Source organism: Ursus americanus, chromosome 6, assembly GCF_024610735.1.
Source record: "Ursus americanus isolate L20-20 chromosome 6, mUrsAme1.1.p, whole genome shotgun sequence".
NCBI lineage: Eukaryota > Metazoa > Chordata > Mammalia > Carnivora > Ursidae > Ursus > Ursus americanus.
In genome coordinates this window covers 25,651,255-25,674,270 of record NC_142132.1, presented here as the reverse complement: position 1 = coordinate 25,674,270, position 23,016 = coordinate 25,651,255, and the positions used below count along the sequence as shown (strand labels likewise).

Here is a 23,016-nt window from a genome sequence, read left to right as displayed (position 1 = left end):
CAGCCTGTGATTGGTCGGAAAGGAGCAGGGCGGGGGCGGGGTGAGGGGCGGTGCCCGGGCCGAGGCCTCAGGTTGGTACAGGCCCGGCTTCCAAAGCGGGGTGCTTCTGTTGGCAGTTGTCTCAGTGCATTCTTCCCGGGACCAGGTAAGGGGTCTCGGGAAGAGGCCGCCCACCACACCTTCCTCTAGACCCCACATCGCCGGAGGGAGCTCGGATTTCTGTCCTGACTGCCCAGGCAGGGGGGCTGCGGGGGCTGGGCTTCCACCTGCTGTAGCCACGTGGCGCAAATAGTGGCCTGGGGCTGCCCAGGGACCTCTCTCCCTTATGGCCCCTGGCGCCCTAAGGCCCAGCTGAGGATGGGGGGCGTTATGGGCTGTGCATCTATCTGCACATCTGTGTGTTAAGAGTCCAGGATGGAGGAGTCCCGGTGGTGAGAGGCTGCCTGTTGGAGGGCAAGAGGCAGCCCTGGAGACTGGCCCTGAGCACTGAGGTGAGCAGACAGCAGGGGTGAAAGGCGTTTTGGAATGGCCAGATTTTGCTAAGCAACATTGGATCGGATGGTGCACTGTCTGCAGCCCCGGAGGAGGCAAAAACGGCCCTGCACTTATAGGCAAGCGAGAGCGAAAGGGATTCTGGGTGGGTTGAGAGGGGCTCAACCCCATGCTGAGAACGGGTGGAAACTCACATCTGTGCCAGCTCCTGTTCTAGACTCTGGAAACACAGCAGGGGACAAAATATGCCCTAATGGAAATTACATACTTCTTAGTAGAATGGTTTTCACACAAGGTTTCATTTCATTCTCACAGCCCTAGAAATTGGTTGTTCTAAGCGGTATACAGTCGGGACTTGAACCCACTTCTGACTCTGGAGGAAGTGATTTTAACACTATTGTGTTGTCTAGGTAGGAGGAACAGAACGGCTTATGTTTGTGGTGTAAGCTCAGAACTTTTTAAGAGTTGGTTAAGTATTGGCACTGGTGATAAACCTGTTGGAGTCATGTGTGTGCCCCTTACATCCTTGATTGGGTTCTTGTGAGGATATGTGAATTATTATATGTCAAGTACATAAAATATTGCCTGGCACATGGAAAGTGCTACATAGGATTTAGCTATTACGGCTTCATCTAGGTTTTGGGGCTTTGCCCCTCTTCCTACCAGCAGGCTTTAAAGTCTACTTAACATCACTGGAACAAAGGTGGATTTTCCCTGCATGGTTTTTAGCTACTTATGCATTCAACTAAAGTGTGTTTTTAAACATATGCTCGCAGCATACCTGCTTCAGATCCTTGGAGAGAAGATTCAGTTCAGAACCTTGACTAAGTAGGGGGGCCTGGGTGGCTCAGTTGTTAAGCACCGGCCTTCGGCTCAGGGTGTGATCCCGGCATTCTGGGATCGGGCCCCACATCGGGCTTCTCCACTGGGAGCCTGCTTCTTCCTCTCCCACTCCCCCTGCTTGTGTTCCCTCTCTTGCTGGCTCTCTCTCTCTCAAAAAAATAAATAAAATCTTTAAAAAAAAATCTTTAAAAAAAATTCTTTAAAAAAAAAGAACCTTGATTAAGTAGATGCAAGATGAATGGCTAATTCAGAGTATGCACCTCTGCAATCTACTCGTCTCTAGCCTGTTGGTTCTTTCGTGAAAAGGACAGGGCCGACTTCTCTTTCTGAGTTGCCTGATGTCTAACATCATGGTTGCCTTGGAGTCATAGGAGTGTACCTGGGCCTGCTTGTGTAATTATTAGTCTCGTTGTCCAGCATTCTCTAGGCAGCCTTGGCACCAACCCTTGCCTATCTCAAGTGGTCTTTGTGTTTGATCTTTTTGAGTATGGCTGCCTTGTTCTTCCTCTGATGCAAGTACCAGTGATGATGTTTTATTTTTCTTCCTACCTGGGGATACAAACAGGGAAATCTTGAGTGCTTTCCCCCCTTGCAAGAGGATACCCAGAGGGAGTTTGGAAGCCTTGTTCTTTGAACTCTGATACCGTTTGCCAGAGAAAATCAACTCTCTGTTTGTTTTTTTTTTTTTTTTTTTTTTAAGTAAACTGTATTCCCAACGTGGGGCTTGCACTCAGAACCCAACATCAAGGGTCGCATGCTCTACAGCTGAGCCAGTCAGGTGCCCCAAAACTCAATTCTCTCTAAGAAGGATGACTTCAGGTGAGGTAATAGGTTCTTTTCTTTTCTTTCTTTCTTTCTTTCTTTCTTTCTTTCTTTCTTTCTTTCTTTCTTTTTCTTTCTTTCTTTCTCTCTTATCTTTTTCCTCCTTCCTTCCTCCCTTCCTTTCTCTCTCTCTCTCCCTCTCTCTTTCTTTCTTTGGGCCGGTAGTGGATGGAGAACCCATCTAAGTGACCCTGAGCCTTGTGACTTTGGGAGAGTAGGCCCTAGCTATTGTCAGATTGTTGGATGGATGGACAGGACTGGAGCTGTGCTTAGGGCAGGGTTGTGGGTAATGTTCAGCATGCTGGCTCAATCGATGTGAATCTTTCCAAGCATCAGTTTCCTCTTTTGTACATTGAGATCTTGGATCCCTCACATCTTCAAGCTGTGATAGTCTCCAGTCCTTGGAGCAAAGGGAATTATTGGCCAGTCACCTGTTTGATTTCCAGCTCCCCCCTTGTTCCCGGTAGTGGGACCATATTCCTTCAGAACTGAAGCCACCCTGGACACGGTGGTACCTCTTTAGGGAATACTAGGTGCGGCTCACGTGGGAAGAGGGAGAATGACTGTTCTAGAGAAAACCTAGAGACCAGATAGGACTCAGTGGAGGAGGGGTAGACCATTTGCAGCTTCGTGACCCAAAGCCTACCCTTACTTTTGTAACCAAGACAGGTTCTTGAGTTTGACTTGAAAGAATGACGTCTTTGATGCCCAGGGAGCCCAAGAATAAGTTGAAATGCAGTTCGGGCAGGCAGTTAAGTATTTTTAGAGGGCCTGGAGAGCTACAGCACAAACCTTACAATCCGCTGGGGGAGGCCAACTTTATACAAATAACTACGTAACAAGAAAGTGATGATTGCGAAGCCAAGTGTGTTGCAAACAAGGATAGGATGCTATGAGAATATATCACAGTAGGGTTTGAGTTTGCCCTGAAGGAGTCATGGACCTGTGCCCGTTGGGGGGCAGCACATGTTGGGGGGAAATGTCTTAGACATAGAATGGAATTTAGATTTTTTTTGCCTTTTTTTTTTAAAAGATTTTATTGATTTATTTGAGAGTGTGCACACGTGCAAGAGAGAGAGAAAGAGAGAGAGAGAATGAGCAGGGCAGAGGGAGAGGGAAAAGCAGACTCCCTGCCAACAGGGAGCCTGACCTGACATGGGGCTCCATCCCAGGACCCTGGGATCATGAGCCAAGCTGAAGGCAGGTGCTTAACCAACTGAGTCACCCAGGTGCCCCTGGCCTTATGTTTTATGTCAGATAGAGACTGGGCAAGTCCTATGCTGACCTCGGTAATGAGGGGAGAGTTTCTTTCATAGTTTAGCAAATGATTACCCCTTGGCGGTAGAAGTACTTCCATTATGAAAGACAGAGGACTTTCCGGTGCTGAGTTCAGGGTGGAAAGATATGTCCAAGGACAGGCTGTGTGTGTGTGTGTGTGTTTGTGTGTGTTAAGAAGGAAGCATAGCATGTTTGGGGCACCTGGGTGGCTCAGTCGGTGAAATGTCTGCTTTCAGCTCAGGTCATCATCCCAGGCTTTTAGGATTGAGCCCTGCTTGGTGCTCCCTGCTCAATGGGGAGTCTCCTTCTCCCTCTGCCCCTCCCCCCAGCTTGTGCACGAGCTCTTGCGCTCTCTCTCAAATAAATAAATAAAATCTTAAAAAAAAAAAAAGGAAGCATAGCATGTTCTGTGGGCTCTCTCCAGCAGAGTGGCTGGAGCCCCAACTTGGGGCTCTGTAATCCAAGGCGGTTTGTGATCTGCCAGCCAGGCCAACAACTCGTTTTAGCCCCAGCTAGAGTCAAGGGAAGTAAACTCTTGCTTCTCTCCCACCCCTGGGTTCAGTTGTGACGGCACGAAATAGCTTTGGTCTTTGAACCAGCATGTAGGAAGCCAGGTCAGCCTGTCGCCAGAGGACAAAGCCCAGAGCTCTCCCGTGGGCTTGTGGCGGAGTGAGAGAGGCAGAAGTCGAGCAATGGCCACTCGCTGTCTAGCTTCTGACTAGCTGTCTAGCTTCAGAGGTTGCCTCTCAGTGGCGGCCTCAGGGCCAGGTGAGGGTGCCATGAAAACTCCATGGGAGCCTCCCTTCTCTCCTGGCTCCTTCCTCCCAGGAAATGACCCACCCCCAGCATGTCAACTTGCTGAAGTCTCTCCCACCTCAACAAAAAGATATCAAAATTGTCCATCTCTCCCTTTACTGCGTTTGTTGGCTCCTCATGCCTCCTCCGTCCCTGGTTCTTTCTCATCTGTTTGGGCTTCCTTTTTGGGGGGCTGGCCTCTACACGTAGTGGTTTTCAGGCTATGTCCTCAGCACTTTATTCATCGTATTCTCACTGGAAAACTTTCTCTTAAACTACCTCGATGCCTCTCATTGTTTTACTTCTAACTCAGATCTCTGTACTTCCTCTTACGCCTGAATACCCATTTGCCGACAAACTGGGCTTCTTACTCAGCACATGCTTGGATTCTTGTGCTAGGCCCAGGGGTAGCAGCTCTGAGCAAACTGGACACAGTCCCTGGGTCTGAGGAGCTTATGACCCAGAGGGGAAGGTAGGCATTTGTTAAAATAAAACCACAGAGAGTTAGGACAAACTGGCACAGCTCTGAAGAAACAGTACAGAGCCAAGAGGGCTTGCAGCAGAGCACCTGGTCTAGCGGTCGGGGAGAGAGGGGCCAAGGTCCTTCAAAGGACTCCCTGAGGAAAGGTTTAAGCCAAGATCTGAAGGGTGAGTAGCTGCTTCCTTGCAAGCAACTCTACATTGTCCCGGAGAGCGAAAGGCTACTTTTTGAGGGAGACGGCGGGGCCCTGACATTGTGTTCTAATACGTCTGCTTTTCAGGCTGCTGTTGATTCTGAGGCGGCTTTGCTGTGGCCTTCCCTTGCGGCTGCAGTGGCCCATTCGGCTCGACTGAGGTGGGAGTCTTGGGTAGAATTCTCCTTTCATTTGACCACTACCTAATATAAAGCTTTTTAAAAAGATTTTATTTATTTATTTGTCAGAGAGCGAGAGAGAGCGCGCACCTGAGCACAAGCAGGGGGAGCGGGAGGCAGAGGGAGAAGCAGGCTCCCTGGAGAGCAAGGAGTCCAAAGTCCAGAACCCTGGGCTCCTGGCCTGAGCCGAAGGCAGACGCTTAACCCACTGAGCCACCCAGATGTCCCTATAAAACTTTTTTTTTTTTTTTTTTTTGACTAGTCCTGTGGCTTCCATCAGCAGTATGTTTCCTTTCCCTCATACTCAAATACTGGCTGTGTTTGCTCAATTTTGTGGCTGCTTTTGGATTTTGGTGACTGTATAACTCAAGATGACTTCAAATCTTGCTCTAGCTGTGCCTATGAGCTTGTAATATGATATATGTGAAAAATCCTCAGGGTGACATTTTTCAAGAAAAGAAACAGGGAATGGCAGTTGCAAAGGACCTGAGACAGGCGGCAGCCTATTACATTTAAGAAAGGTCCATAGGGGCGCCTAGGTGGCTCAGTTGTTGGGCGTCTGCCTTCGGCTCAGGGCGTGATCCTGGCGTTCTGGGATCAAGCCCCACATCAGGCTCCTCCACTGGGAGCCTGCTTCTTCCTCTCCCACTCCCCCTGCTTGTGTTCTCTCTCTCTCTGGCTGGCTCTCTCTCTGTCAAATAAATAAATAAAATCTTAAAAAAAAAAAAAGGAAAGTTCCATTGTACTTGAAACTCAACACGTGGAAAATCCAACTCCTACTTTTCTCCCTTAAAGCCTGTTTTTCTATATTTCTTGTCTCTGCACATTATGGCCCAAGTCAGAAAACCCTGGTATCACTCTAGAAACTTGTGATGTGTCAATTTAGCTAGGCCAAACAACCCTCCCATCCCCCCTCTGGTACGCTGGTGTGCTTCCAGTTAAGTGGGCCAGGAGGGAGAAGCAGCTGTTCCTAGTACACACACCTCCCAGTTACTCCATCAAACACGAATTTAGGCGCATGGTGAAGGGATTTTGCAGATGTAATTAAAGTCCTAATTGGTTAGTTTTGAGTTAATCTAAGGGGAGATTATCCTGGGTGGCCTGACTTAATCAGATGGAATCCCTTTAAAATAGGGCTAGGCATCCCCTCCAGCCATGCTCTCCTTCCCTACCCAGTATCCTCCCTAGCTAACTGCCTGCCCGGCTGGCTTCAGGCTTGCTTAGCCAACTCCTACAATTACGGAAGCCAGTTTGCTAATTCCTTGTACTAAATCCATTTTTATATATTTATCAGTATTATGCAAATATATATAAAGGATATATATATATATCCTACTGATTCTGCGTCTGTGCTTGAGTCCTGACTAGCAGAGTATTCTTCCTATAACCAGTCACTTAGTAAATCCTGACATTCTGCTGCTTTTAAAGTTTCTGTCCTTTTGGTTCCTCCTCTCTGTTCCTGCACGTCTGGGTTCACATGAGCCCCACCTCTTCTTGCCTGGATTGCTGAAGTTCCCGCCCAGCTGATCTCTCTGCGTCCTCTGAGGTCCTACCACACGGAGTTTATTTTCATGTCATTGCCTAGAGTTTTCTTTCTAAACCACACATCTTATCTTGTCACTTTGCTTAAAATCTTTTCTTGAAATTCTCAGGCAAAAATTCAAAACCCTTAGCTTTTTAAAAAAAATTTTAATTTTTTATTATTTTTTTAAAAGATTTACTTATTTGAGAGAGAGAGTGTGTGCATGCGGGGGAGGGGCAGGAGAGGGAGCAGAGGGAGAGAGAGAATCTCAAGCAGACTCCGTGCTGAGCATGGAGCTTGACATGGGGCTCAGTCCCACGACCCCAAGATCATGGCCTGAGCTGAAACCAAGAGTCGGACGCTTCAGCGACTGAGCCACCCAGGTGCCCCCTTAAAGATCTTATTTTTAAGTAATCTCTACACCCAGCGTGGGTCTTGAACTCATGACCCCTAGAGCAAGAGTCACATGCTCCCCCAACTGAGCCAGCCGGATGTCCCAAAAGCCTTAGCTTTTGTATGACTCCATTTTCTCTCCTCTCCTAGCATATCATTTATACTTCCTCTGGAAATTTTTTGGTGGTTTCCTAGAGCTTGCAATATATATTTACAGCTAATCCAAGTCCACTTTCAAATGACACCGGAGCACGTCTCCGGTAGTGCAGGTAACCGGGCCGGCCTTCCCAGCTCCTCCCTCCCATCTGTTAGAGCACTGCTGTCACTCGCGTCACCTGTCCATAGCTGTGATCATCACACACGTTGCTGCTGCCATTATTTGGAACAAACTGTGATCTGTTTTACTGTTAACAATTGGAGTAAGAAAAATAAAGGTTTTAGTTTACCTTCATTTGTGGCTTCTGACCCTCTTTCTTTATGTAGATCTGAGCTTATGACCTACATCACTTTCTTGCTCTCTGAAGAACTTCTAACTTCCTGCAAGTCAGGTCTCTTGGTGATGAATTCCTTCAGTTGTGTTTGTCTGGGAAAGCCTGTCTTTCTCCTTCACTGGGAGGGATATTTTGCTGGTGTAGAAGTCTAGGTCGGTGTTGCTTATATCTTTCAGTACTGTCAATATTTCGCTCTCTGCTCTGCTTGCTTGCCTGGTGTCTAGGGAGAAAGCCAATGAAGTTCGTGTCTTTGTTCGTCTATATGGTAAGGTGTTTTCTTTTCCTTCCCTCAGATTTCTTCCTTGATTTTCTTTTTCTTTTTTTTTTTTAAAGATTTTATTTATTTATTTGAGGGAGAGAGAGAGCAAGTGAGGGGAGGGGCAGAGGGAGAAGGAGAAGCAGGTCCCCTGCCGAGCAGGGAGACTGACTCCCAGGCCTCTGGAATCATGACCTGAGTTCAAGGCAGATGCTTTAACTGACTGAGCCACCCAGTCATCCCTTTCCTTGATTTTCTTTGTCTTGATTTTCTGCAGTTTGAAATATAATATAATATGACTAGGTGTAGATTAAAAAAATTTTTAATACCAGTATAGTTAGCATATGGTGTTATATTAGTTTCAGGTGTGAAATATAGTGATTGGACATTTCTGTACATTTCTCAGTGCTCATAATGGTAAATGTACTCTTAATCCCCTTTACCTGTTTCACCCATCCCCCTGCCCACCACCCCTCTGGTAACCATCAGTTTGTTCTCCATAATCGAGTCTGGTTTTTTTTTTCTCTTTATTCTCTCTCTCTCTCTTTTTTTTTAAAGATTTTATTTGTTTATTTGAGAGAGAGACAGAGTGTGTGCGTGCACACAAGCAGAGGGAGGGACAGAGGGAGAGGGAGAAGCAGACTCACTGCTGACCAGAGAGCCAGACACGGGGCTTAATTTCAGGACTCTGGGATCATGACCTGAGCCAAAGGCAGATGCTTAACGGACTGAGCCACCCAGGTGCCCCGAGTCTGGTTTTTTGTTTGTTATATTTTTTCCTTTGTTCATTTGTTTTGTTTCTTAAATTCCACGTATGAGTGGACTCATTTGGTATTTGTCTTTCTCCGACTGACTTGGTTCACTTAGCATTACACTCTCCAGAGCCATCTAGGTTGTTGCAAATGGCAAGATTTCATTGTACGCATATGGGCATCCTTTTTATCCAGTCATCTGTCCATGGACACTTGGGCTGCTTCCATAGTTTGGCTATTGTAAATAATGCTGCAGTAAACATAGGGGTGCATATATCTTCTTGAATTAGTGTTTTCATATTCTTTGGGTAAATAGCCAGCAGTGGAATTACTGGATCATATGGTAATTCTATTTTTAATTTTTTGAGAAACCTCCATACTGTTTTCCACAGTGACTGTACCAGTTTGCATTCCCAGCTAGGTGTATGTTTTTTGGTACTTATCCTTCTTGGTGTTCTCTGAGCCTTCTGGACTTGTGGTTTGGTGTCTGTCATTAGTTTTTGGAAAATTCTTGGTCATCATTGCTTTAAATATTTCTTCTGTTCCCTTCCCTCTTCTTCTTCTGGTATTCCCGTTACGTGCATGTTACACCTATGGGTAATTGCCCCAAGGTTCTTGGATTTTCTCTTCTGGTTTTTTCATTCTTTTTCTTTACTTTTCAGTATGGGAATCTTCTGTTGACACATATTCAAGCTCACAGAATTTTTTCCCAGGCCATGTCTCGTCTATTGATGAGCCCATCAAAGGCATTCTTCATTTTTGTTACAGAAATTGTTTTTAAGACTATCTATTTTTTATTTGAGAGAGAGAGAATGAGCATGAGCAGGGGGAGGGGCAGAGGGAGAGGCACAAGCAGACTGTCAGCCAAGCACAGAGCCCAACACGGGGCTTGATCCCAGGACCCCGAGATCATTACCCGAGCCAAAGTCAGATGCTTAACTGACAGCCACCCAGGTGCCCCCAGAATTTTTTTTTTTAATTTCCAGCATTTCCTTTTGATTCTTTTTTACAGATTCCATCTCTCTGCTTACATTATCCATCTGTTCTTGCATGTTGTCCACTTTCCCATTGGAGTCCTTAGCAAATCGATCATAGTTATTTAAATTTCTGTTCTGATAATTCCAAAATCTCTGCCATCTGGTTCTGACACTTGCTCTCTCTTCAAACTATGTTTTTGCCATTTAGTATGCCTCGTAATCTTTTGTTGAAAGCCAGATGTCTGTGCAGTTTTACCTTTATCTGGCGAGATGTTAGGTTGTATTTACTATTTGCTGAAGCTGTAGGTGTCAGAGGTTAACATTTTCTTTGGGGTCCTTGTTTTCGTCTCTCCTGTTGTCTTTGGGTTTCTAGAGACTTCTTAAGTAAGGTCTGAAACTTGCAGTTCTTTCTGGTGTTGTTCAGTTCTCCCTGTTATCACATAGGAGCATTGTACCACCTGCAGTGGTCAAGTGTGAGGGAAGAGAGCGTATTCTGTAGTCCTGTGATTAGTTCTCAGTCTTTGAGTGAGCCTGTGCCCCTGGACCTTCAAAAGTGTTTCTCAGGCTCTTCTCACCCCCTATAAATGAGATAGGAAGGTTAGAAAGGGCTGGAGTTAGAAAAGGCTTGAGTTACATTTTCCCAAGTCAGTCTAGTAAATCCCGAAATGGTTAGGCTCTAGTGAAACAGTCTCTTTTGAGGGCAGGCCTTGTTGGGAAGAACAGAGGGCTCTGGGTATACTTCAAAATGACTGCTTTTCCCATCTCCCTGTCAGAAGTAGTAGGGGATTTTTCTCTGATCTTCACCCTGAGAGCCTGGTGGACTCTTGAAGGTAAACTCAAAAGTGTCCCTCCACATTCAAGGTTGAATCCCCTTGGAATTTTTAATTTGCAAGCATGTTCACACCGAGCCTCCAGCAATTTGTCCATCATAGTTTAAGTTTTCCAATGGTACTTGCCCAGCGGGGGGCTTCTGTTCCCAGTAAGCTGTCATTCTCCGTAGTTGCCTGTCTCTCTGGGGTTGGGGGCAGTGGTTTGCCCTGTGACCTCAGTTCACTGATGGGTCTGGGTCTAAAAAAGTTGTTGATTTTTTAATTTGTTCAGCTTTTTTTCTTGTTACAAGGACAGGAGTGACAGTTTTCAAGCTCCTTACATGTCAGACCTGCCTTAGTTTTTCAAGATATAGATTCCAGAACCCAGCTGGAGGAAAAAGTAAAAGGCAAAGTAAATTAGGTGGAATTAAAATCCTGGCTTTGTCACCGGCTAATGCTTGCATGACTTGGTTTAAAGTTACTTATCTGTGCGTTGGTTTTCTCATCCATAAAATGGGGTTAGATTAAAGGGTATTTATTTTATAGCATTGTTGTGAAATGAATTCAGAAAATGCATGTCAGGCCCCTAGCAAAATGCCTAGCCTAGAGTCAGAGCTCAGCATTAGCTGTGATCATCATTATCTGGTCCCCACTCACCTGTTTGCAGTCGACACTGGCTCTTCCTTTTTTTTTTTTTTTTTTTTTTTTTACCCGGGACACCTCTCCTTTATCTATCTAACTTCTACCCATCCTTCAAAACATTATTTCTTGTTTTCACAAAGCATGTTCAAAATCACTCATCCATTTTAGATAAGGGGACCATGTGATTTGTCATCCAAATCAGGACACTTTTGAGAGTGGAAGAGGGTGCTATTAATAATTACCCCAGGACAGCAGTCCCAGGAAAACTGGGAGATCTGATCGTCTCACTTTTGGATGCCTCTTCTCTGTTTTTCCACTGCCCCCAGTGTCTGTCCACATCATTGTTCACACTGCTGTCCTTGTCGGTCTACTCGTCTTTTACCCCCCCTTCTGTAAGTCCTTGAGGGCAGGTGTGGTGCCTCACTCACAGCCATGGCCTGGGATCTCTCACAGGGCCGCATGCGTTGTGCACACGCACGCCGCGCACACACAACACGTACACACACTGTAATAATGAGAGTGATCGTGCCGTCATTTCCACCCTTCTCTGTAATTGTTTCTACCTTGAATGGGATCCATGCCTTCTGCCTCCTTCAGATAAATCTGTTCTGTCTTCTGCGACTCACATTCCCTCTCTTCTGGGAAGCCCCCTATTCCTACTGACTGGGCTCCGCCATCTCTGCTTTCTCTCATCTCCTGTACTTACTGCTGCTGTATGTATTATCTTCTGTTCCATGGGTGGGCTCTTCTTCCCCAGTTACACTCAGCTCCCCAAGGACAGGCCCTGTGTTGTCCCTTTTTCCAGAGTCTCCCACAGCATGATCAAACACAGGGCTGGCTGCCAGCAGGCGCTCAGGAGACCCATTTCGGTGTCTGGTTGCTCAGTCCGGTGCCCATTCACTGGGCCTTCCCAAGCCTGACCAGATGATGCCAGTGGCTGGTGAAAGCAGGCATTCTAGGAGAGGCGCTCAGGGCCTCAGGGGCAGATTTTGGTTTGGGGGACACTCCTCATTTTCCTTCTGTTCCTTAAGTCCACAGTTTTATGTGTGAGCGAAATGGAGGCTGATCCGTCTGGCTTTAACGTCGATGCCCCCCGTTGGGACCAGTGCACTTTCTGGGGACGGGTGAAACACTTCTTCAATATCACAGACCCGCGCACTGTCCTGGTACCAGAGCGGGAGCTGGACTGGGCCAAGGCGATGGTGGAGAAGAGCAGGTGAGCGGTGAGGGGAAGGGACTGGAGGCGCTGGGGCAACACGGGTGGATTCCCCTGGGGAGGAGGTGGAAATTGAATATGAGGGAATAGGCAGAGCTCTCAGGCAGGAGGGAGCAGGGTGACTTGGGGTGAGGGGCCCAGGAGGTAACTCTGTCTATTGGTCTTGGGTGGCAGAATGGGTGTCGTGCCCCCAGGCACCCAAGTGGAGCAGCTGCTGTATGCCAAGAAGCTGTATGACTCAGCCTTCCACCCTGACACCGGGGAGAAGATGAACGTCATCGGGCGGATGTCCTTCCAGGTCCCCGGCGGCATGATTATCACGGGCTTCATGCTCCAGTTCTACAGGTAGAAGAGCCTGGGAGCAAGACAGCGCGCAGTGTGGCCGCTTGGATCTGCCAAGCAGGGAGCCCTACGGTGATGATAGTATGGAAGGGTGTGTGTGTGTGTGTGTGTGTGTGTGTGTGTGTGTGTGTGTGTGTAGATATTCCAGACAGAGGGCCCAGCCTGTGCAAAAGCCCTGGTGCATGAAACAGCATGGGGACAGTTTGGGGAACAACAGGCAGTCTGGTTTGACTGGTGTATACCAAGACCTCCGTTCCATTGGACTCTTCTCTGCCTCTCTGGGCCTCCCTTGTGGTAGGACGATGCCGGCAGTGATCTTCTGGCAGTGGGTGAACCAGTCCTTCAATGCCTTAGTCAACTATACCAACAGGAATGCAGCTTCCCCCACGTCGGTCAGGTAGGAGACTTGAACCCCAGGCTGTCCACTTGGGTCTGGAGCAGGTAGCTGTCGTCTTGCCTCCAGGGGAACAGCCCTTCTAAAGGGTTCTCGGGCTGTCTTCTCTGGGTGAGGCTTGTACTGGGCTGGTGACCAAGTGCCCCTTTTTAGGGTTTGCAAGTATTTTCTGAGGCTGACTAGGAGAGTATCTTCCTAGACTAATTCAAAGTTCATTCATTCATTCATTCTCAAATATTTTTTTTTAAGATTTAATTTATTTTAGAGAAAAAGAATGAGAGAGGGGGCACACAAGTGGGGTAGGGGGGCAGAGGGAGAGGGAGAAGCAGGCTCCCTGCTGAGCAGAGACCCTGATGTGGCTCGATCCCAGGACCCTGAGATCATGACCTGAGCTGAAGGCAGAAGCGTAACTGACTGAACCGCCCAGGCGCCCCTCAGCTATTTCTTGAGTAGGTATTAAGTGCCAGGCATGGTTCTAGGGCCCTTGTTCTTGTGGAATCTAAGGTCTGTAAAGCAGACGAGCACAGTAATCTTAGGTTGTACTACTGCCATTAAGGAAACAAACAGGTGACAAGATAGCAAACAGCAGAGGGGCGTCTGTGTGGATGGGCTCTTTGGGGAAGTCTTTTCTGTGGAGCCCACATTTCGGCTGATTTCTGGAGGATAAGGATTTAGCCTATGGAAGAATTCCCCGGTTAGGGAGCAGCAGCAGGCAAAGGTTCTGGAGCAGAAGAGAGTTTGACGTGTTTAAAGTACTGAAAGGAGGCCGGCGGGGGGGGGGGGAGCGTTGTGTGTGTGGTCAGGAGGGGAACGTCCCAAGATGAGACAGGTAAAGTTTCAGGCATGAAGCTTCATTTCCAGACTTTCTCAGTCAAGCCATGGTCTTGCCCTCAGCCGGCAGGGCCCCCCACTCCCAAGCGTGTCTCTCCTCCACTAGGCAGATGGCCCTTTCCTACATCACAGCCACAACCACTGCGGTGGCCACTGCTGTGGGCATGAACATGTTGACGAAGGTACTGTCTGGGGCTGCTGTGGGCTTGGTGGCCACTAGGGGGCAGCAAAGTCCAAGGGAAAACTCCCCCAGGCCTGGCGTTGCCCTTGGGTGAGTTGGGTATGGCCAGAGCCCAGCCAACTAGGGGGAAATGTAGCAGAACTAGCTCCAGGTTAGTCTTCTCGGGTCTTTGAGGGAATTTGGATTCCTAGACCAAGTGTCTGGATACGTGGCAGTAGCGAGATCTGATTTCTTATTTTGTAGTCCTTAAGCCCCCTCCCCCCCATCTTCCAGTGAGCCCTGTTGTTCCCTTCCCCCAACAGAGAGCTCCACCCCTGGTGGGCCGCTGGGTGCCCTTTGCTGCTGTGGCTGCTGCTAACTGTGTCAACATCCCAATGATGCGACAGCAGTGAGTATGGGGATCCCTCTTCCTCCCTACAAACCACCAGGTTAGTGGGGCAAGCGTAGGAAGCCAAGGCAGTGGGTGGCTTTTGGGGATTGGGGACTGAGGTGGGTGTGGGGAGGGCTGCTGGGCTACACCTCTGAAGGGTCCCAAAGGATAGGCTGCTCCGAGGGTGATGGCGCAGGAGTGGCAGGTGACTTAAGTTTGATCTGTGATGAGTGTCGTGGGAGTCATTGTTTGAATGGTGGGGGATGGCGGGGAGTAGGGCGGACCTGTGGGGGTTTGTATGAGATCGTGTCCTTTCAACGGCAACTGTATTTAAGTTGTGAACTCTGCCTGCTTGCAAAGCCCGGGGGATGGCTTACAGAATGAAATGTAGCAGAGCGAGGTGTCCAAAGATAGAACAGAGCCAAGAAGCTTTGAAAGAAGCCAGAGGAGTAGATAGATGTTTTCCAGGCGCCCGGCTCTAAGCTTCGCGGCAGGAAAGGTAAAAGGAGAAACCCGTGTGTCTTGCAGTTCTTGTTCTTTTGGCTAGAGAAAGCATAGATGTTCCTCTGTTGTCAAACCTAATGACGTCGTCTACCTCAAGCACCCCCATAGCGCCTGGGAGGTACCACGTGCTGCCTGAGCGTTCGCTGTTATTACTGCTGGCATCATCATCGCCTTCCTCACCGTCACCAGTATATACAAGCCACGTTTTCTTGGGACGGCTAGCAAATGGGAACTTGTCACAACAGCCCTTGCAGAAAGAGCACACTACCAGAATAGTCATGCATGCACATTGTTCCTCTCTTCTTTCCCTCCCCCATCCAGGGGCTCCTTCCCGACAAATGAAGGAGCCCCAGCCACCTACCTGTTCTGGGCTTGAGTGCTGTCAGGAACTGGCCTGAGAATAAGTCAGGGCAGCTAGTGTTTGTGGAGCCGTCACTCTGTCAGGCGCAGGACTAAGCACTTTGCAGGCACTGTCCCCTTTAATCCTCACCAATCCTATCAAGTGGGTGCCATGATTAGCCCCATTTTGCAGGTGAGGATAACTGAGTCTTTAGAAGGATCAGGGAACTTGCTCAAGTTCAGAAACTTACTTTGCCGTTTCAGGATTCAACCTAGGCAGTCTGAGCCCAGGCCTAGCTCTCTTAGCCACCGTCCCAGATCACTTCTGAGATACCACTCACTGGAACGCACTAGGAGGATCAAAGGGCCAGGGTGCAGGAGCTGGCTTCGTAGAGCTTGAGTGTGCTGGCCTTAGTCCCCTGGTGTGTCACATCGCTGGTGGGCTCCCAGCACCCCTTTCCCAAGTCTAGCAACTCCTGTCTCTGTTTAGGGAACTCATCCAGGGCATCTGCGTGAAGGACAGGAATCACAATGAGATCGGTCATTCCCGGGTGAGCAGAGGCAACCCTTTGGGGTGGGAGGAGGGAATTCTCTCTTATACCCGGTCCTGTTCTTAGTAGTCAGAGCAGGCCCAGGTTCTGTTATAGGAGCCCCCTGATTCCATTCTCATTCCCCTTGATTTCCCTACATTTCTTGTTCAGAACAGGTTTGTCTTGTCTTTTCTCCATCATTTCTGGTCCTGAAGCCATAAAAGTCTAGCTAGGTGAAAGAGGGTTGGGTGAGGACACAGCCCCTAGTCGATCCATCCCTTCCCCTTTACCTGCTCAGACTTGACCCTGACCCTTGACCCTGCCCTCTGGTACAGCCCATGGATACTGGATAAGGTCATTCCTGACAACTTACTCTTTTCTGCCCTCAGAGAGCTGCGGCCGTAGGCATCACCCAAGTGGTTATTTCTCGGATCACCATGGCAGCCCCTGGCATGAGTAAGATAGAGAAGCCCTCCCATCCTGGGGGACCCTGGAACACATGATGGAGGCCTCAGCCACATTTAGCTTTCTTTTGGTGGGGGGTGGGGGGCAGCCTCTACAGCCATGCTTCTCAAACTGGCTTTTCCCACCGCAATAAAAAAAATGATAATTCTGTGATGTGGTGGAGATTGTAGCCAACACTACAGTGGCAATGATACTACAACGTGTAAATGTATCAGTTCCACATGTTGTATGTCTTACATCTCCATAGTACTGAACGCAGAAACCTGTGAGAGAACCACACTGTAGTTCTTGGGACATCAGTTAATCAGAGATCTGGGGAAGAAAGTTCTTTTCATTCCACAAATATTCCTTAAGTACCTTCAATGTGTTGGACACAGGGCGGGGTGCCAGGAAGACAGTGGTAAAGAAGATAAATCCCCTGCCCTGGTTTTGCTCCTAGCAGGGGTATGTTACAGAGTAGGACATGCGATTTGTTTGCATGAGCCTTCAAAGGTTTGAATTTTGAGGAGGACGCTTTGGGCCTGCGGTACATGTCCTGTTGCAGGTGTGCAGGTGGAAACGTTTGGGAAGCACCCTTCTGCTAGGACTTGGGGGACAGGTTGGGGGTGGCCATGCCTACACAGTCTTCCCTCCAAAAGTATTTTCTGGAGCTTCAGGGGAGGTGGGAGGAATCACCTGGTCCCTGATCTGATTTTGGAGAGGGATCTTGGGAAGAGTCTTACAGCCCTCCCCCAGTCTCTCCTCCCTTGTCTCTTCCAGTTTTGTTGCCAGTCATCATGGAAAGGCTGGAGAAGCTGCATTTCATGAAGGTGAGTGGGGTCTGCTTTTGTATCTTCCTTGCCCGGAGCCCCCCAGGCATACCTACACTTCAGAATTTTTTTATTTATTTTTTATTTTTTTTTTTAAAGATTTTATTTATTTATTTGATAGAGAGAGACAGCCAGCGAGAGAGGGAACACAAGCAGGGGGAGTGGGAGAGGAAGAAGCAGGCTCTTAGTGGAGGAGCCTGATGTGGGGCTCGATCCCATAACGCCGGGATCACGCCCTGAGCCGAAGGCAGATGCTTAACCACTGTGCCACCCAGGCGCCCCTACACTTCAGAATTTCTGATCCTCATCCTTCCCTCTAGCTACTGGCCTTCGTCTCACTCAGGTAGGGCCCATGCCAGTCCCCGCCGGCCGCCTGCTTTAGATGCCATGGCTGCTTGCTTGGCCTCGTCTGCAGAGAGCAAGAGGAGCCCCCTTCTCCTCTCCTTCACGGCTAGGAGTTTTGTGTCTGTGGGTTTCTAGCTGGCTGATCAGGGGTAGGGCAGGCATGGGGTTCGCGTTAAGATCTCTAAGTCTCATGTGGGTCTTTCCTTCAATTTCGTGCAGAAAGTCAAGGTCCTGCACGCCCCATTGCAAGTTCTGCTGTCTGGCTGCTTGTGAGTAACATGTTTTCTGGGTTCGGGTTCTGTGGTAGCTGGGGCACCTAAGACCTGTCTTCTGGCATTGCCCATGTTGGAGAACATGTACTCCTTCCCCTGACTTCCATAGTGCCTGAGCTCAGAACACCCGTGGGCCGTCTGGAGAGTTCTCACCCCATCTTTGTTGAGGGCCTCAGGCTGACTAGGTGCTATGCACACATTTTCAAGGAGAGCGGAGTGCTTGGGTGCCCTCCCGTCCTGGCCTTCAGACTGGAGAAGAGGCGAAAACCACAATACAGTCCCACCACAAAAAAAGAAATGATAATTCTAGGGGCACCTGGCTGGCTCAGTCAGTAGGGCAGGCCCTTGATCTTAGGGTTGTGAGTTCGAGCCCCACATTGGGTGAAGAGATTACTTAAAAATAACGAATAAAAAAATAATACCAACAAAGAAAGAAATGATAATTCTGTGGCAGTGACAGATGTGTTAGCTGATGGCCCAGTAGTCACATCGCATGCGTCACTCTATCAAATCAGCGCGCTATACACCTTACCTGTACACGACGCCATGCGTCCACTATATCTCTATATAAATAATCTAAGTAAATAAATGAATATGCTGAGACGTCAAAAAATGAGGGGACAGCCTGGGGCTGTCAAGCGTCCCAACCTCACACGAAAGGAAAACACCACAAGTCACAGCAGCGTGCTCCGGTGCCCGTCAGTGACTGGCCACGTCCTAGCATCAGTCACACTCTGCGAGGCCACGGGGCTAATGACAACAACAGTAACAGCCAACACGTGTGGAGTGTGTCCTGTGTGTCCCCACTGTGCTTGTGCTCCACGTCTGTCATTTCACTTAATCCCCTCAGCCCTGGAGGGCTAGGTCCTGTCATCCTCTCCTTTTACAAAGAATGGGAGGTGTAGTGAGATGAGACTTGCCCAGGGCTCTGTAGCTCATAATTGCTGGCGTTCGGGTCGGGTCCCCCGCGGCCTCACACGCCACGCTTCCTTCTGCTGACTGAGTCACCACTGCGTGAGTGTTCCCCTGGGTTCCCCTTTGAGCCTCACGGCAGCCCTGCAGGGCTCACTCACCCAGGATCACACAGCCAGTGAGTAGCCCAGCTGGGATCCGAACTCTGGTCTGTCAGATTCCCAAGTGCTGTACGACAGGGCCCTGGCCCCGAAGCATCTGAGGACCTTAGAAGGACTCTCAGGGCCTTCCCCAGGCCCCCTGCATCAGCGTCGCTTTTTAACGAGCTCCTTGAGTTACTAGTGTTTGCAGTGAGGTTGGAGAAGCTGCCCTGTTCTGTTGTCTACCAGACCTTGGCTTTCATACCCCTTACTGCTCAGGGCCTGTGGTCTTTAGGGCTGCTACTCGCACTCCCAGTGCCTTCGTTATCGTCACCTGCTTGAAGGACGGGTGCATGGGGGTTGAGGGATGGGAGGGGGAGGGGGGCCAGTTTCATGCCATGCCGGAATGATTATCCTGCGCTGAGAGACCAGGAGGAGAGTTGCAGGGAGGGGAGCCATGGGGCAGCGGGGAAGGCAGGGTACTGAAGGGACATCTCCCTGCTTCCTTTGGGGGGCTCAGGGACGGGGTGCGAGCAGGCCCCTCACACTTCATCTCTCCTTTCTTCCAGCCTCATCTTCATGGTGCCAGTGGCGTGTGGGCTCTTCCCACAGAAATGGTAAGAGTTGTTTGTTCCTCACTTTACCGTGTGCCCTGTCCCTGCTATCCCTGACCTGCCTGCTGTCCTGAAGGAGACAAGGAGGGGCAGGAAGGACAGCATTTGTCCAAGGACAAGTGCCTGTCAACCTAAACTCTGGGCCTCTTCGCTCTGGGTGAATGGTAAACCAAAATGGATCTCTAAGGGGCAGAAGGATGAGTTGCTCCCTCTCAGTGGAGTAAGGGCTACCCCGGAGAGAAGTGGGGGAGCAACAAGAGCCTTTCTGTCCCTGCTGGTTAGGTTATTGATCCATCCTCCCTGTCTGGATCTGGTCCTTGAAATTGGACAGAGGGACAGGTACTTACTCTGGCTTGTGTTTGCTTGGGGGGTGGATGACTTGGACCTCTCTACTTCCCTTGTATGCCCTGGCAGGGAAGGGGTGTGCGAAGCATGATGGAAAAGGGAAACAAAGCATCAGACTGGGGGAGGCGAGAGGACGAGCTCCAGGAGACTAGATGTAGCTTGGATGTACCCTGAGAAGATGCAAGGTTCCCCTGCCTGCGTACTCATGATTCAGTGTCATCTGCAGACATCTCCTGTGTTCCAAGCACTGTGCTTATAACCTTACAGAGAAGATGGAGGTTTAGCACCAGGGAGAATGAAGTCAGGCCTGAGTAGAAGTAAAAGCAACATGTTATGTTGTACAAAGGCCATTCGTTCTGATGGAAAAATCAGGAAGGGCTTCTTAGAGGTGGCATTTGAGTTGGATTTTATCTGATGGTAATTTGCTGCTTGTCCAGTTGGCAGGCTCATAATCCCCTTCTTTTCTCTTCTCAGTGAATTGTCAGTTTCTTATCTGGAACCAGAACTCCAAGACACCATCAAGGCCAAGTATGGAGAACTTGTGCCTTATGTCTGCTTCAATAAGGGCCTCTAAATGCCCCATCCCAGCAAGGACCAGTCTATGCCCGTATTCACCAGCCCTTAGCTGCCTTGTATACCTGTGCCCTCATTCCTCTCCCAATGGGGCCTGAAGCCAGGGTGGATTTGGGGGGTGGGGAGCCTCATGTTTTCACTTAGGCACCTGGGTTATTGGACTCCAGGGGATACAAGTGAACAAGGGGAGCAAAGACCAAGTCTTCTATCTGCTCCTCCCACCCCGCCCCCCAGCCAACATCCCCTGGAGACCAGGAGCTGAGACTCCCTGATGGAAAAGTTGCTGGAACCTGGGGGACATACACAAGCAAACCATTTGGAAAAATTAGGAAACCTTTGGGATTCTAGTTCCAGCCAGAACTGCGGAAGAGCCCCTGGGACAAAGGGAAGCTCCTACCCCTGTTTCTTCTTCCCTTCCTCCTCATCTTGTCTCACGCTATGGAACGTTTTGTCCCTGCAATTCTAGCTAACTCAGGAAGGGAGAGGGAAGAAGTCTGTTGTCACCTTGGGGCTCTTCTCCATTCTTCCCCATTCTCCTCCCCAGTGCCCCCTTGTCAGAAAGCGTCTTTGGGAGTGCTGCTAAACTTGGGTTGATCAAGCACCCAGGAGTTCGTAGTGATGAAAAAGTCCACTGCATGAGGCAGCAAAGTTTCATGGTGCTCAAAGTCCCATGACACTGACTTTGTTCTCCTGTGCTAAAATCATGTCTGATTTTACATCTCTGTGTTTAAAAGATAAATCCACTAACTGTGGGTAAAAATTATGTATGTAGGTATTAACAACACATTTTAATGGGTATATTTTCCTAGCTGCCTCCCTTCCTCAGCCCATTGGGTTAAACACTGGTGTGTACTGAATAGGAAAGGGGAGTTTTATTTGGATACCTCTGAGAAATAATCAGTCAGGACCAAAGAGCCTTAAAGGACACCCAGCGAAGTGTAGCCATTTGCCCTTCCCATCTTGGCTGCTCTACGTGATTTTTCAAGCTCGGGGTGGAGTGGGCGTGGAAGGACACCATTGTGGCTTCCCTGGGGTCAATGTCTGTATCGAGCTCTATCTAGTAGAATTGACTGACTAGTCAAAGGATATCACTGAATCAAATACATTTCTTGAAAGAGGACAATGATCTGTCTGCAGACTGAGTTAATAAAGCCTGGATGAAAAGCAGGATCTGGTCTTACTTTGGTCTTGGTATGAAAGAGGTTACCACAACGATAAGGGGAACCTGTCTGGTGCCTGGAGGCCACTGTTGATTTCTCTTACTACAGAGGAAAAATCCACCTGTCTTTGCTGGACGCTCCAGAATGGGCACTGTGTTGTTTCAGAGCGGCAGTTGACAAACCACATGGGACCTGTTTTGTGTGGCTGGGAACTAAGAATGTTTTATATTCTTAAAGGATAAAAAAGAAAAAAGAAACCCAAACAACCAAGAATATGTGACGGAGACTCCCATGTATGTGGCATGCAAAACATAAAATATTTGCTCTCTGGCCCTTTCCACAAAAAGTTTCCCCTACTCTGGAGCAGTGGTTTTTAGAACGTGTGTCAGAGTCACATGGATGGGTTGTTAAAACACAGATTGTGGGTCGAGCTATGTCTCCTGAGGTAAGGGAAACAAAAGGAAAAATAAACTATTCGTACTCCATCAAAATAAAAAGCTTCTGCACAGCCAAAGAAACGACAAAGCTAAGAGACGAGCTACTCAATGAGAGAAGATATTTGCAAATGACATCTGATAAAGGGTTAGTATCTGAAATACATAAAGAACTTATTACAACTCAACACACAAAAAAGCAAATAATCCAATTTAAAAATGATTAGAAAAGGGGTACTGGCTGTTTTGTTGGTAGAGCATGAGAATCTTTGTCTTGGGGTCATAAGTTCGAGCCCCACGTTGGGTGTGGAGATTAACAAAAAATAAAATTTAAAAAAAATGGGCAGAAGACACGAACAGACGTTTCTCCAAAGAAGACATACAGATGGTCAACAGACACATGAAGAGATGCCCAACATCATTTATCATCAGGGAAATGCAAATCAAAACCACAATGAGATAATACCTCACACCTGTTAGAATGGCTAAAACCAAAAACACGAGGAAAAAGTGTTGGTGAGGATGTGGAGAAAAAGGAACAGGAACCAACATTCCCTGTTGTTGGGGATGCAGTCAGAGAAAGAGAAATACCGTACGATGTCACTCATATGTGGGATTGAAGAACCAAAATCAACGAACAACAAAAAAAGAGACAAACCAAACACACACACACACACACACACACACACACACACACCAGATTCTTAACTATAGAAAACAAACTGATGGTTACCAGAGGGGAGGGGGGTGGGGGATGGGTGACACAGGTGAAGGGGATTAAGAGTACACTTACCATGATGCGCACTGAGTAATGTATAGAATTGTTGAATCACTATGTTGTGTATCTGAAACATATAACACTATGTTAACTACACCGGAATTAAAATGAAAAAAAAAACAAAAACAGATTGTGGGGCCCTATCCCCAGAACTTCTTATTATGTAGGTCTGGGGTGGGGCCTGAGAATGTACATTTCTAGTAATTGTCCAGTGATGCAGTTTCTGTCGGTCTGGGGAGCACACTTCAGGGACCACTGCTCTAAAGAAAAAGGGCCACTTCCCTGAGGCCAAGGTACTGGCTGCAATTTAATCCCCCCCTTTTTTTCTCAAAATTAAAATAGAGTTCATATAACATAAATTCTTCTTTTTAAAGTCTTACAATTCAGGAGTGCCTGGGTGGCTCAGTCGGTTAAGCGTCTGCCTTCGGCTCCAGTCGTGATCCCAGGGTGCTGGGACCAGGCTCCCTGCTCATTAGGGAGCCTGCTTCTCTCTCACTCTGCCTGCCACTCCCCCTGCTTGTGCTCTCTCTGTCAAAT

At 48.4% G+C, this 23,016-nt stretch overlaps 1 protein-coding gene across 6 annotated transcripts; it reads left to right on the top strand.

Moving 5' to 3' along the window:
* The first annotated feature begins 50 nt into the window (after nt 1-50).
* SFXN2 (sideroflexin 2) lies at nt 51-21,274 on the top strand. 6 transcript variants are annotated; one of them, XM_045803000.2, is made up of 13 exons: nt 4,796-4,878; nt 4,992-5,065; nt 11,964-12,141; nt 12,316-12,486; nt 12,782-12,880; nt 13,815-13,890; nt 14,192-14,277; nt 15,593-15,653; nt 16,022-16,088; nt 16,857-16,906; nt 17,471-17,520; nt 19,145-19,192; nt 20,009-21,274. In XM_045803000.2, the coding sequence occupies exons 3-13, from the start codon at nt 11,981-11,983 to the stop codon at nt 20,106-20,108; spliced, it is 969 nt and encodes a 322-aa protein (XP_045658956.2). In that variant the 5' UTR covers nt 4,796-4,878; nt 4,992-5,065; nt 11,964-11,980; the 3' UTR covers nt 20,109-21,274. The 6 variants fall into 6 exon arrangements, with proteins under 6 accessions (XP_045658958.2, XP_045658957.2, XP_045658956.2 ...); XM_045802999.2 differs by having other exon boundaries at nt 11,957-12,141; XM_045803002.2 differs by lacking the exons at nt 4,796-4,878; nt 4,992-5,065 and adding an exon at nt 51-145 and having other exon boundaries at nt 11,957-12,141.
* Nucleotides 21,275-23,016: the final 1,742 nt, after the last annotated feature.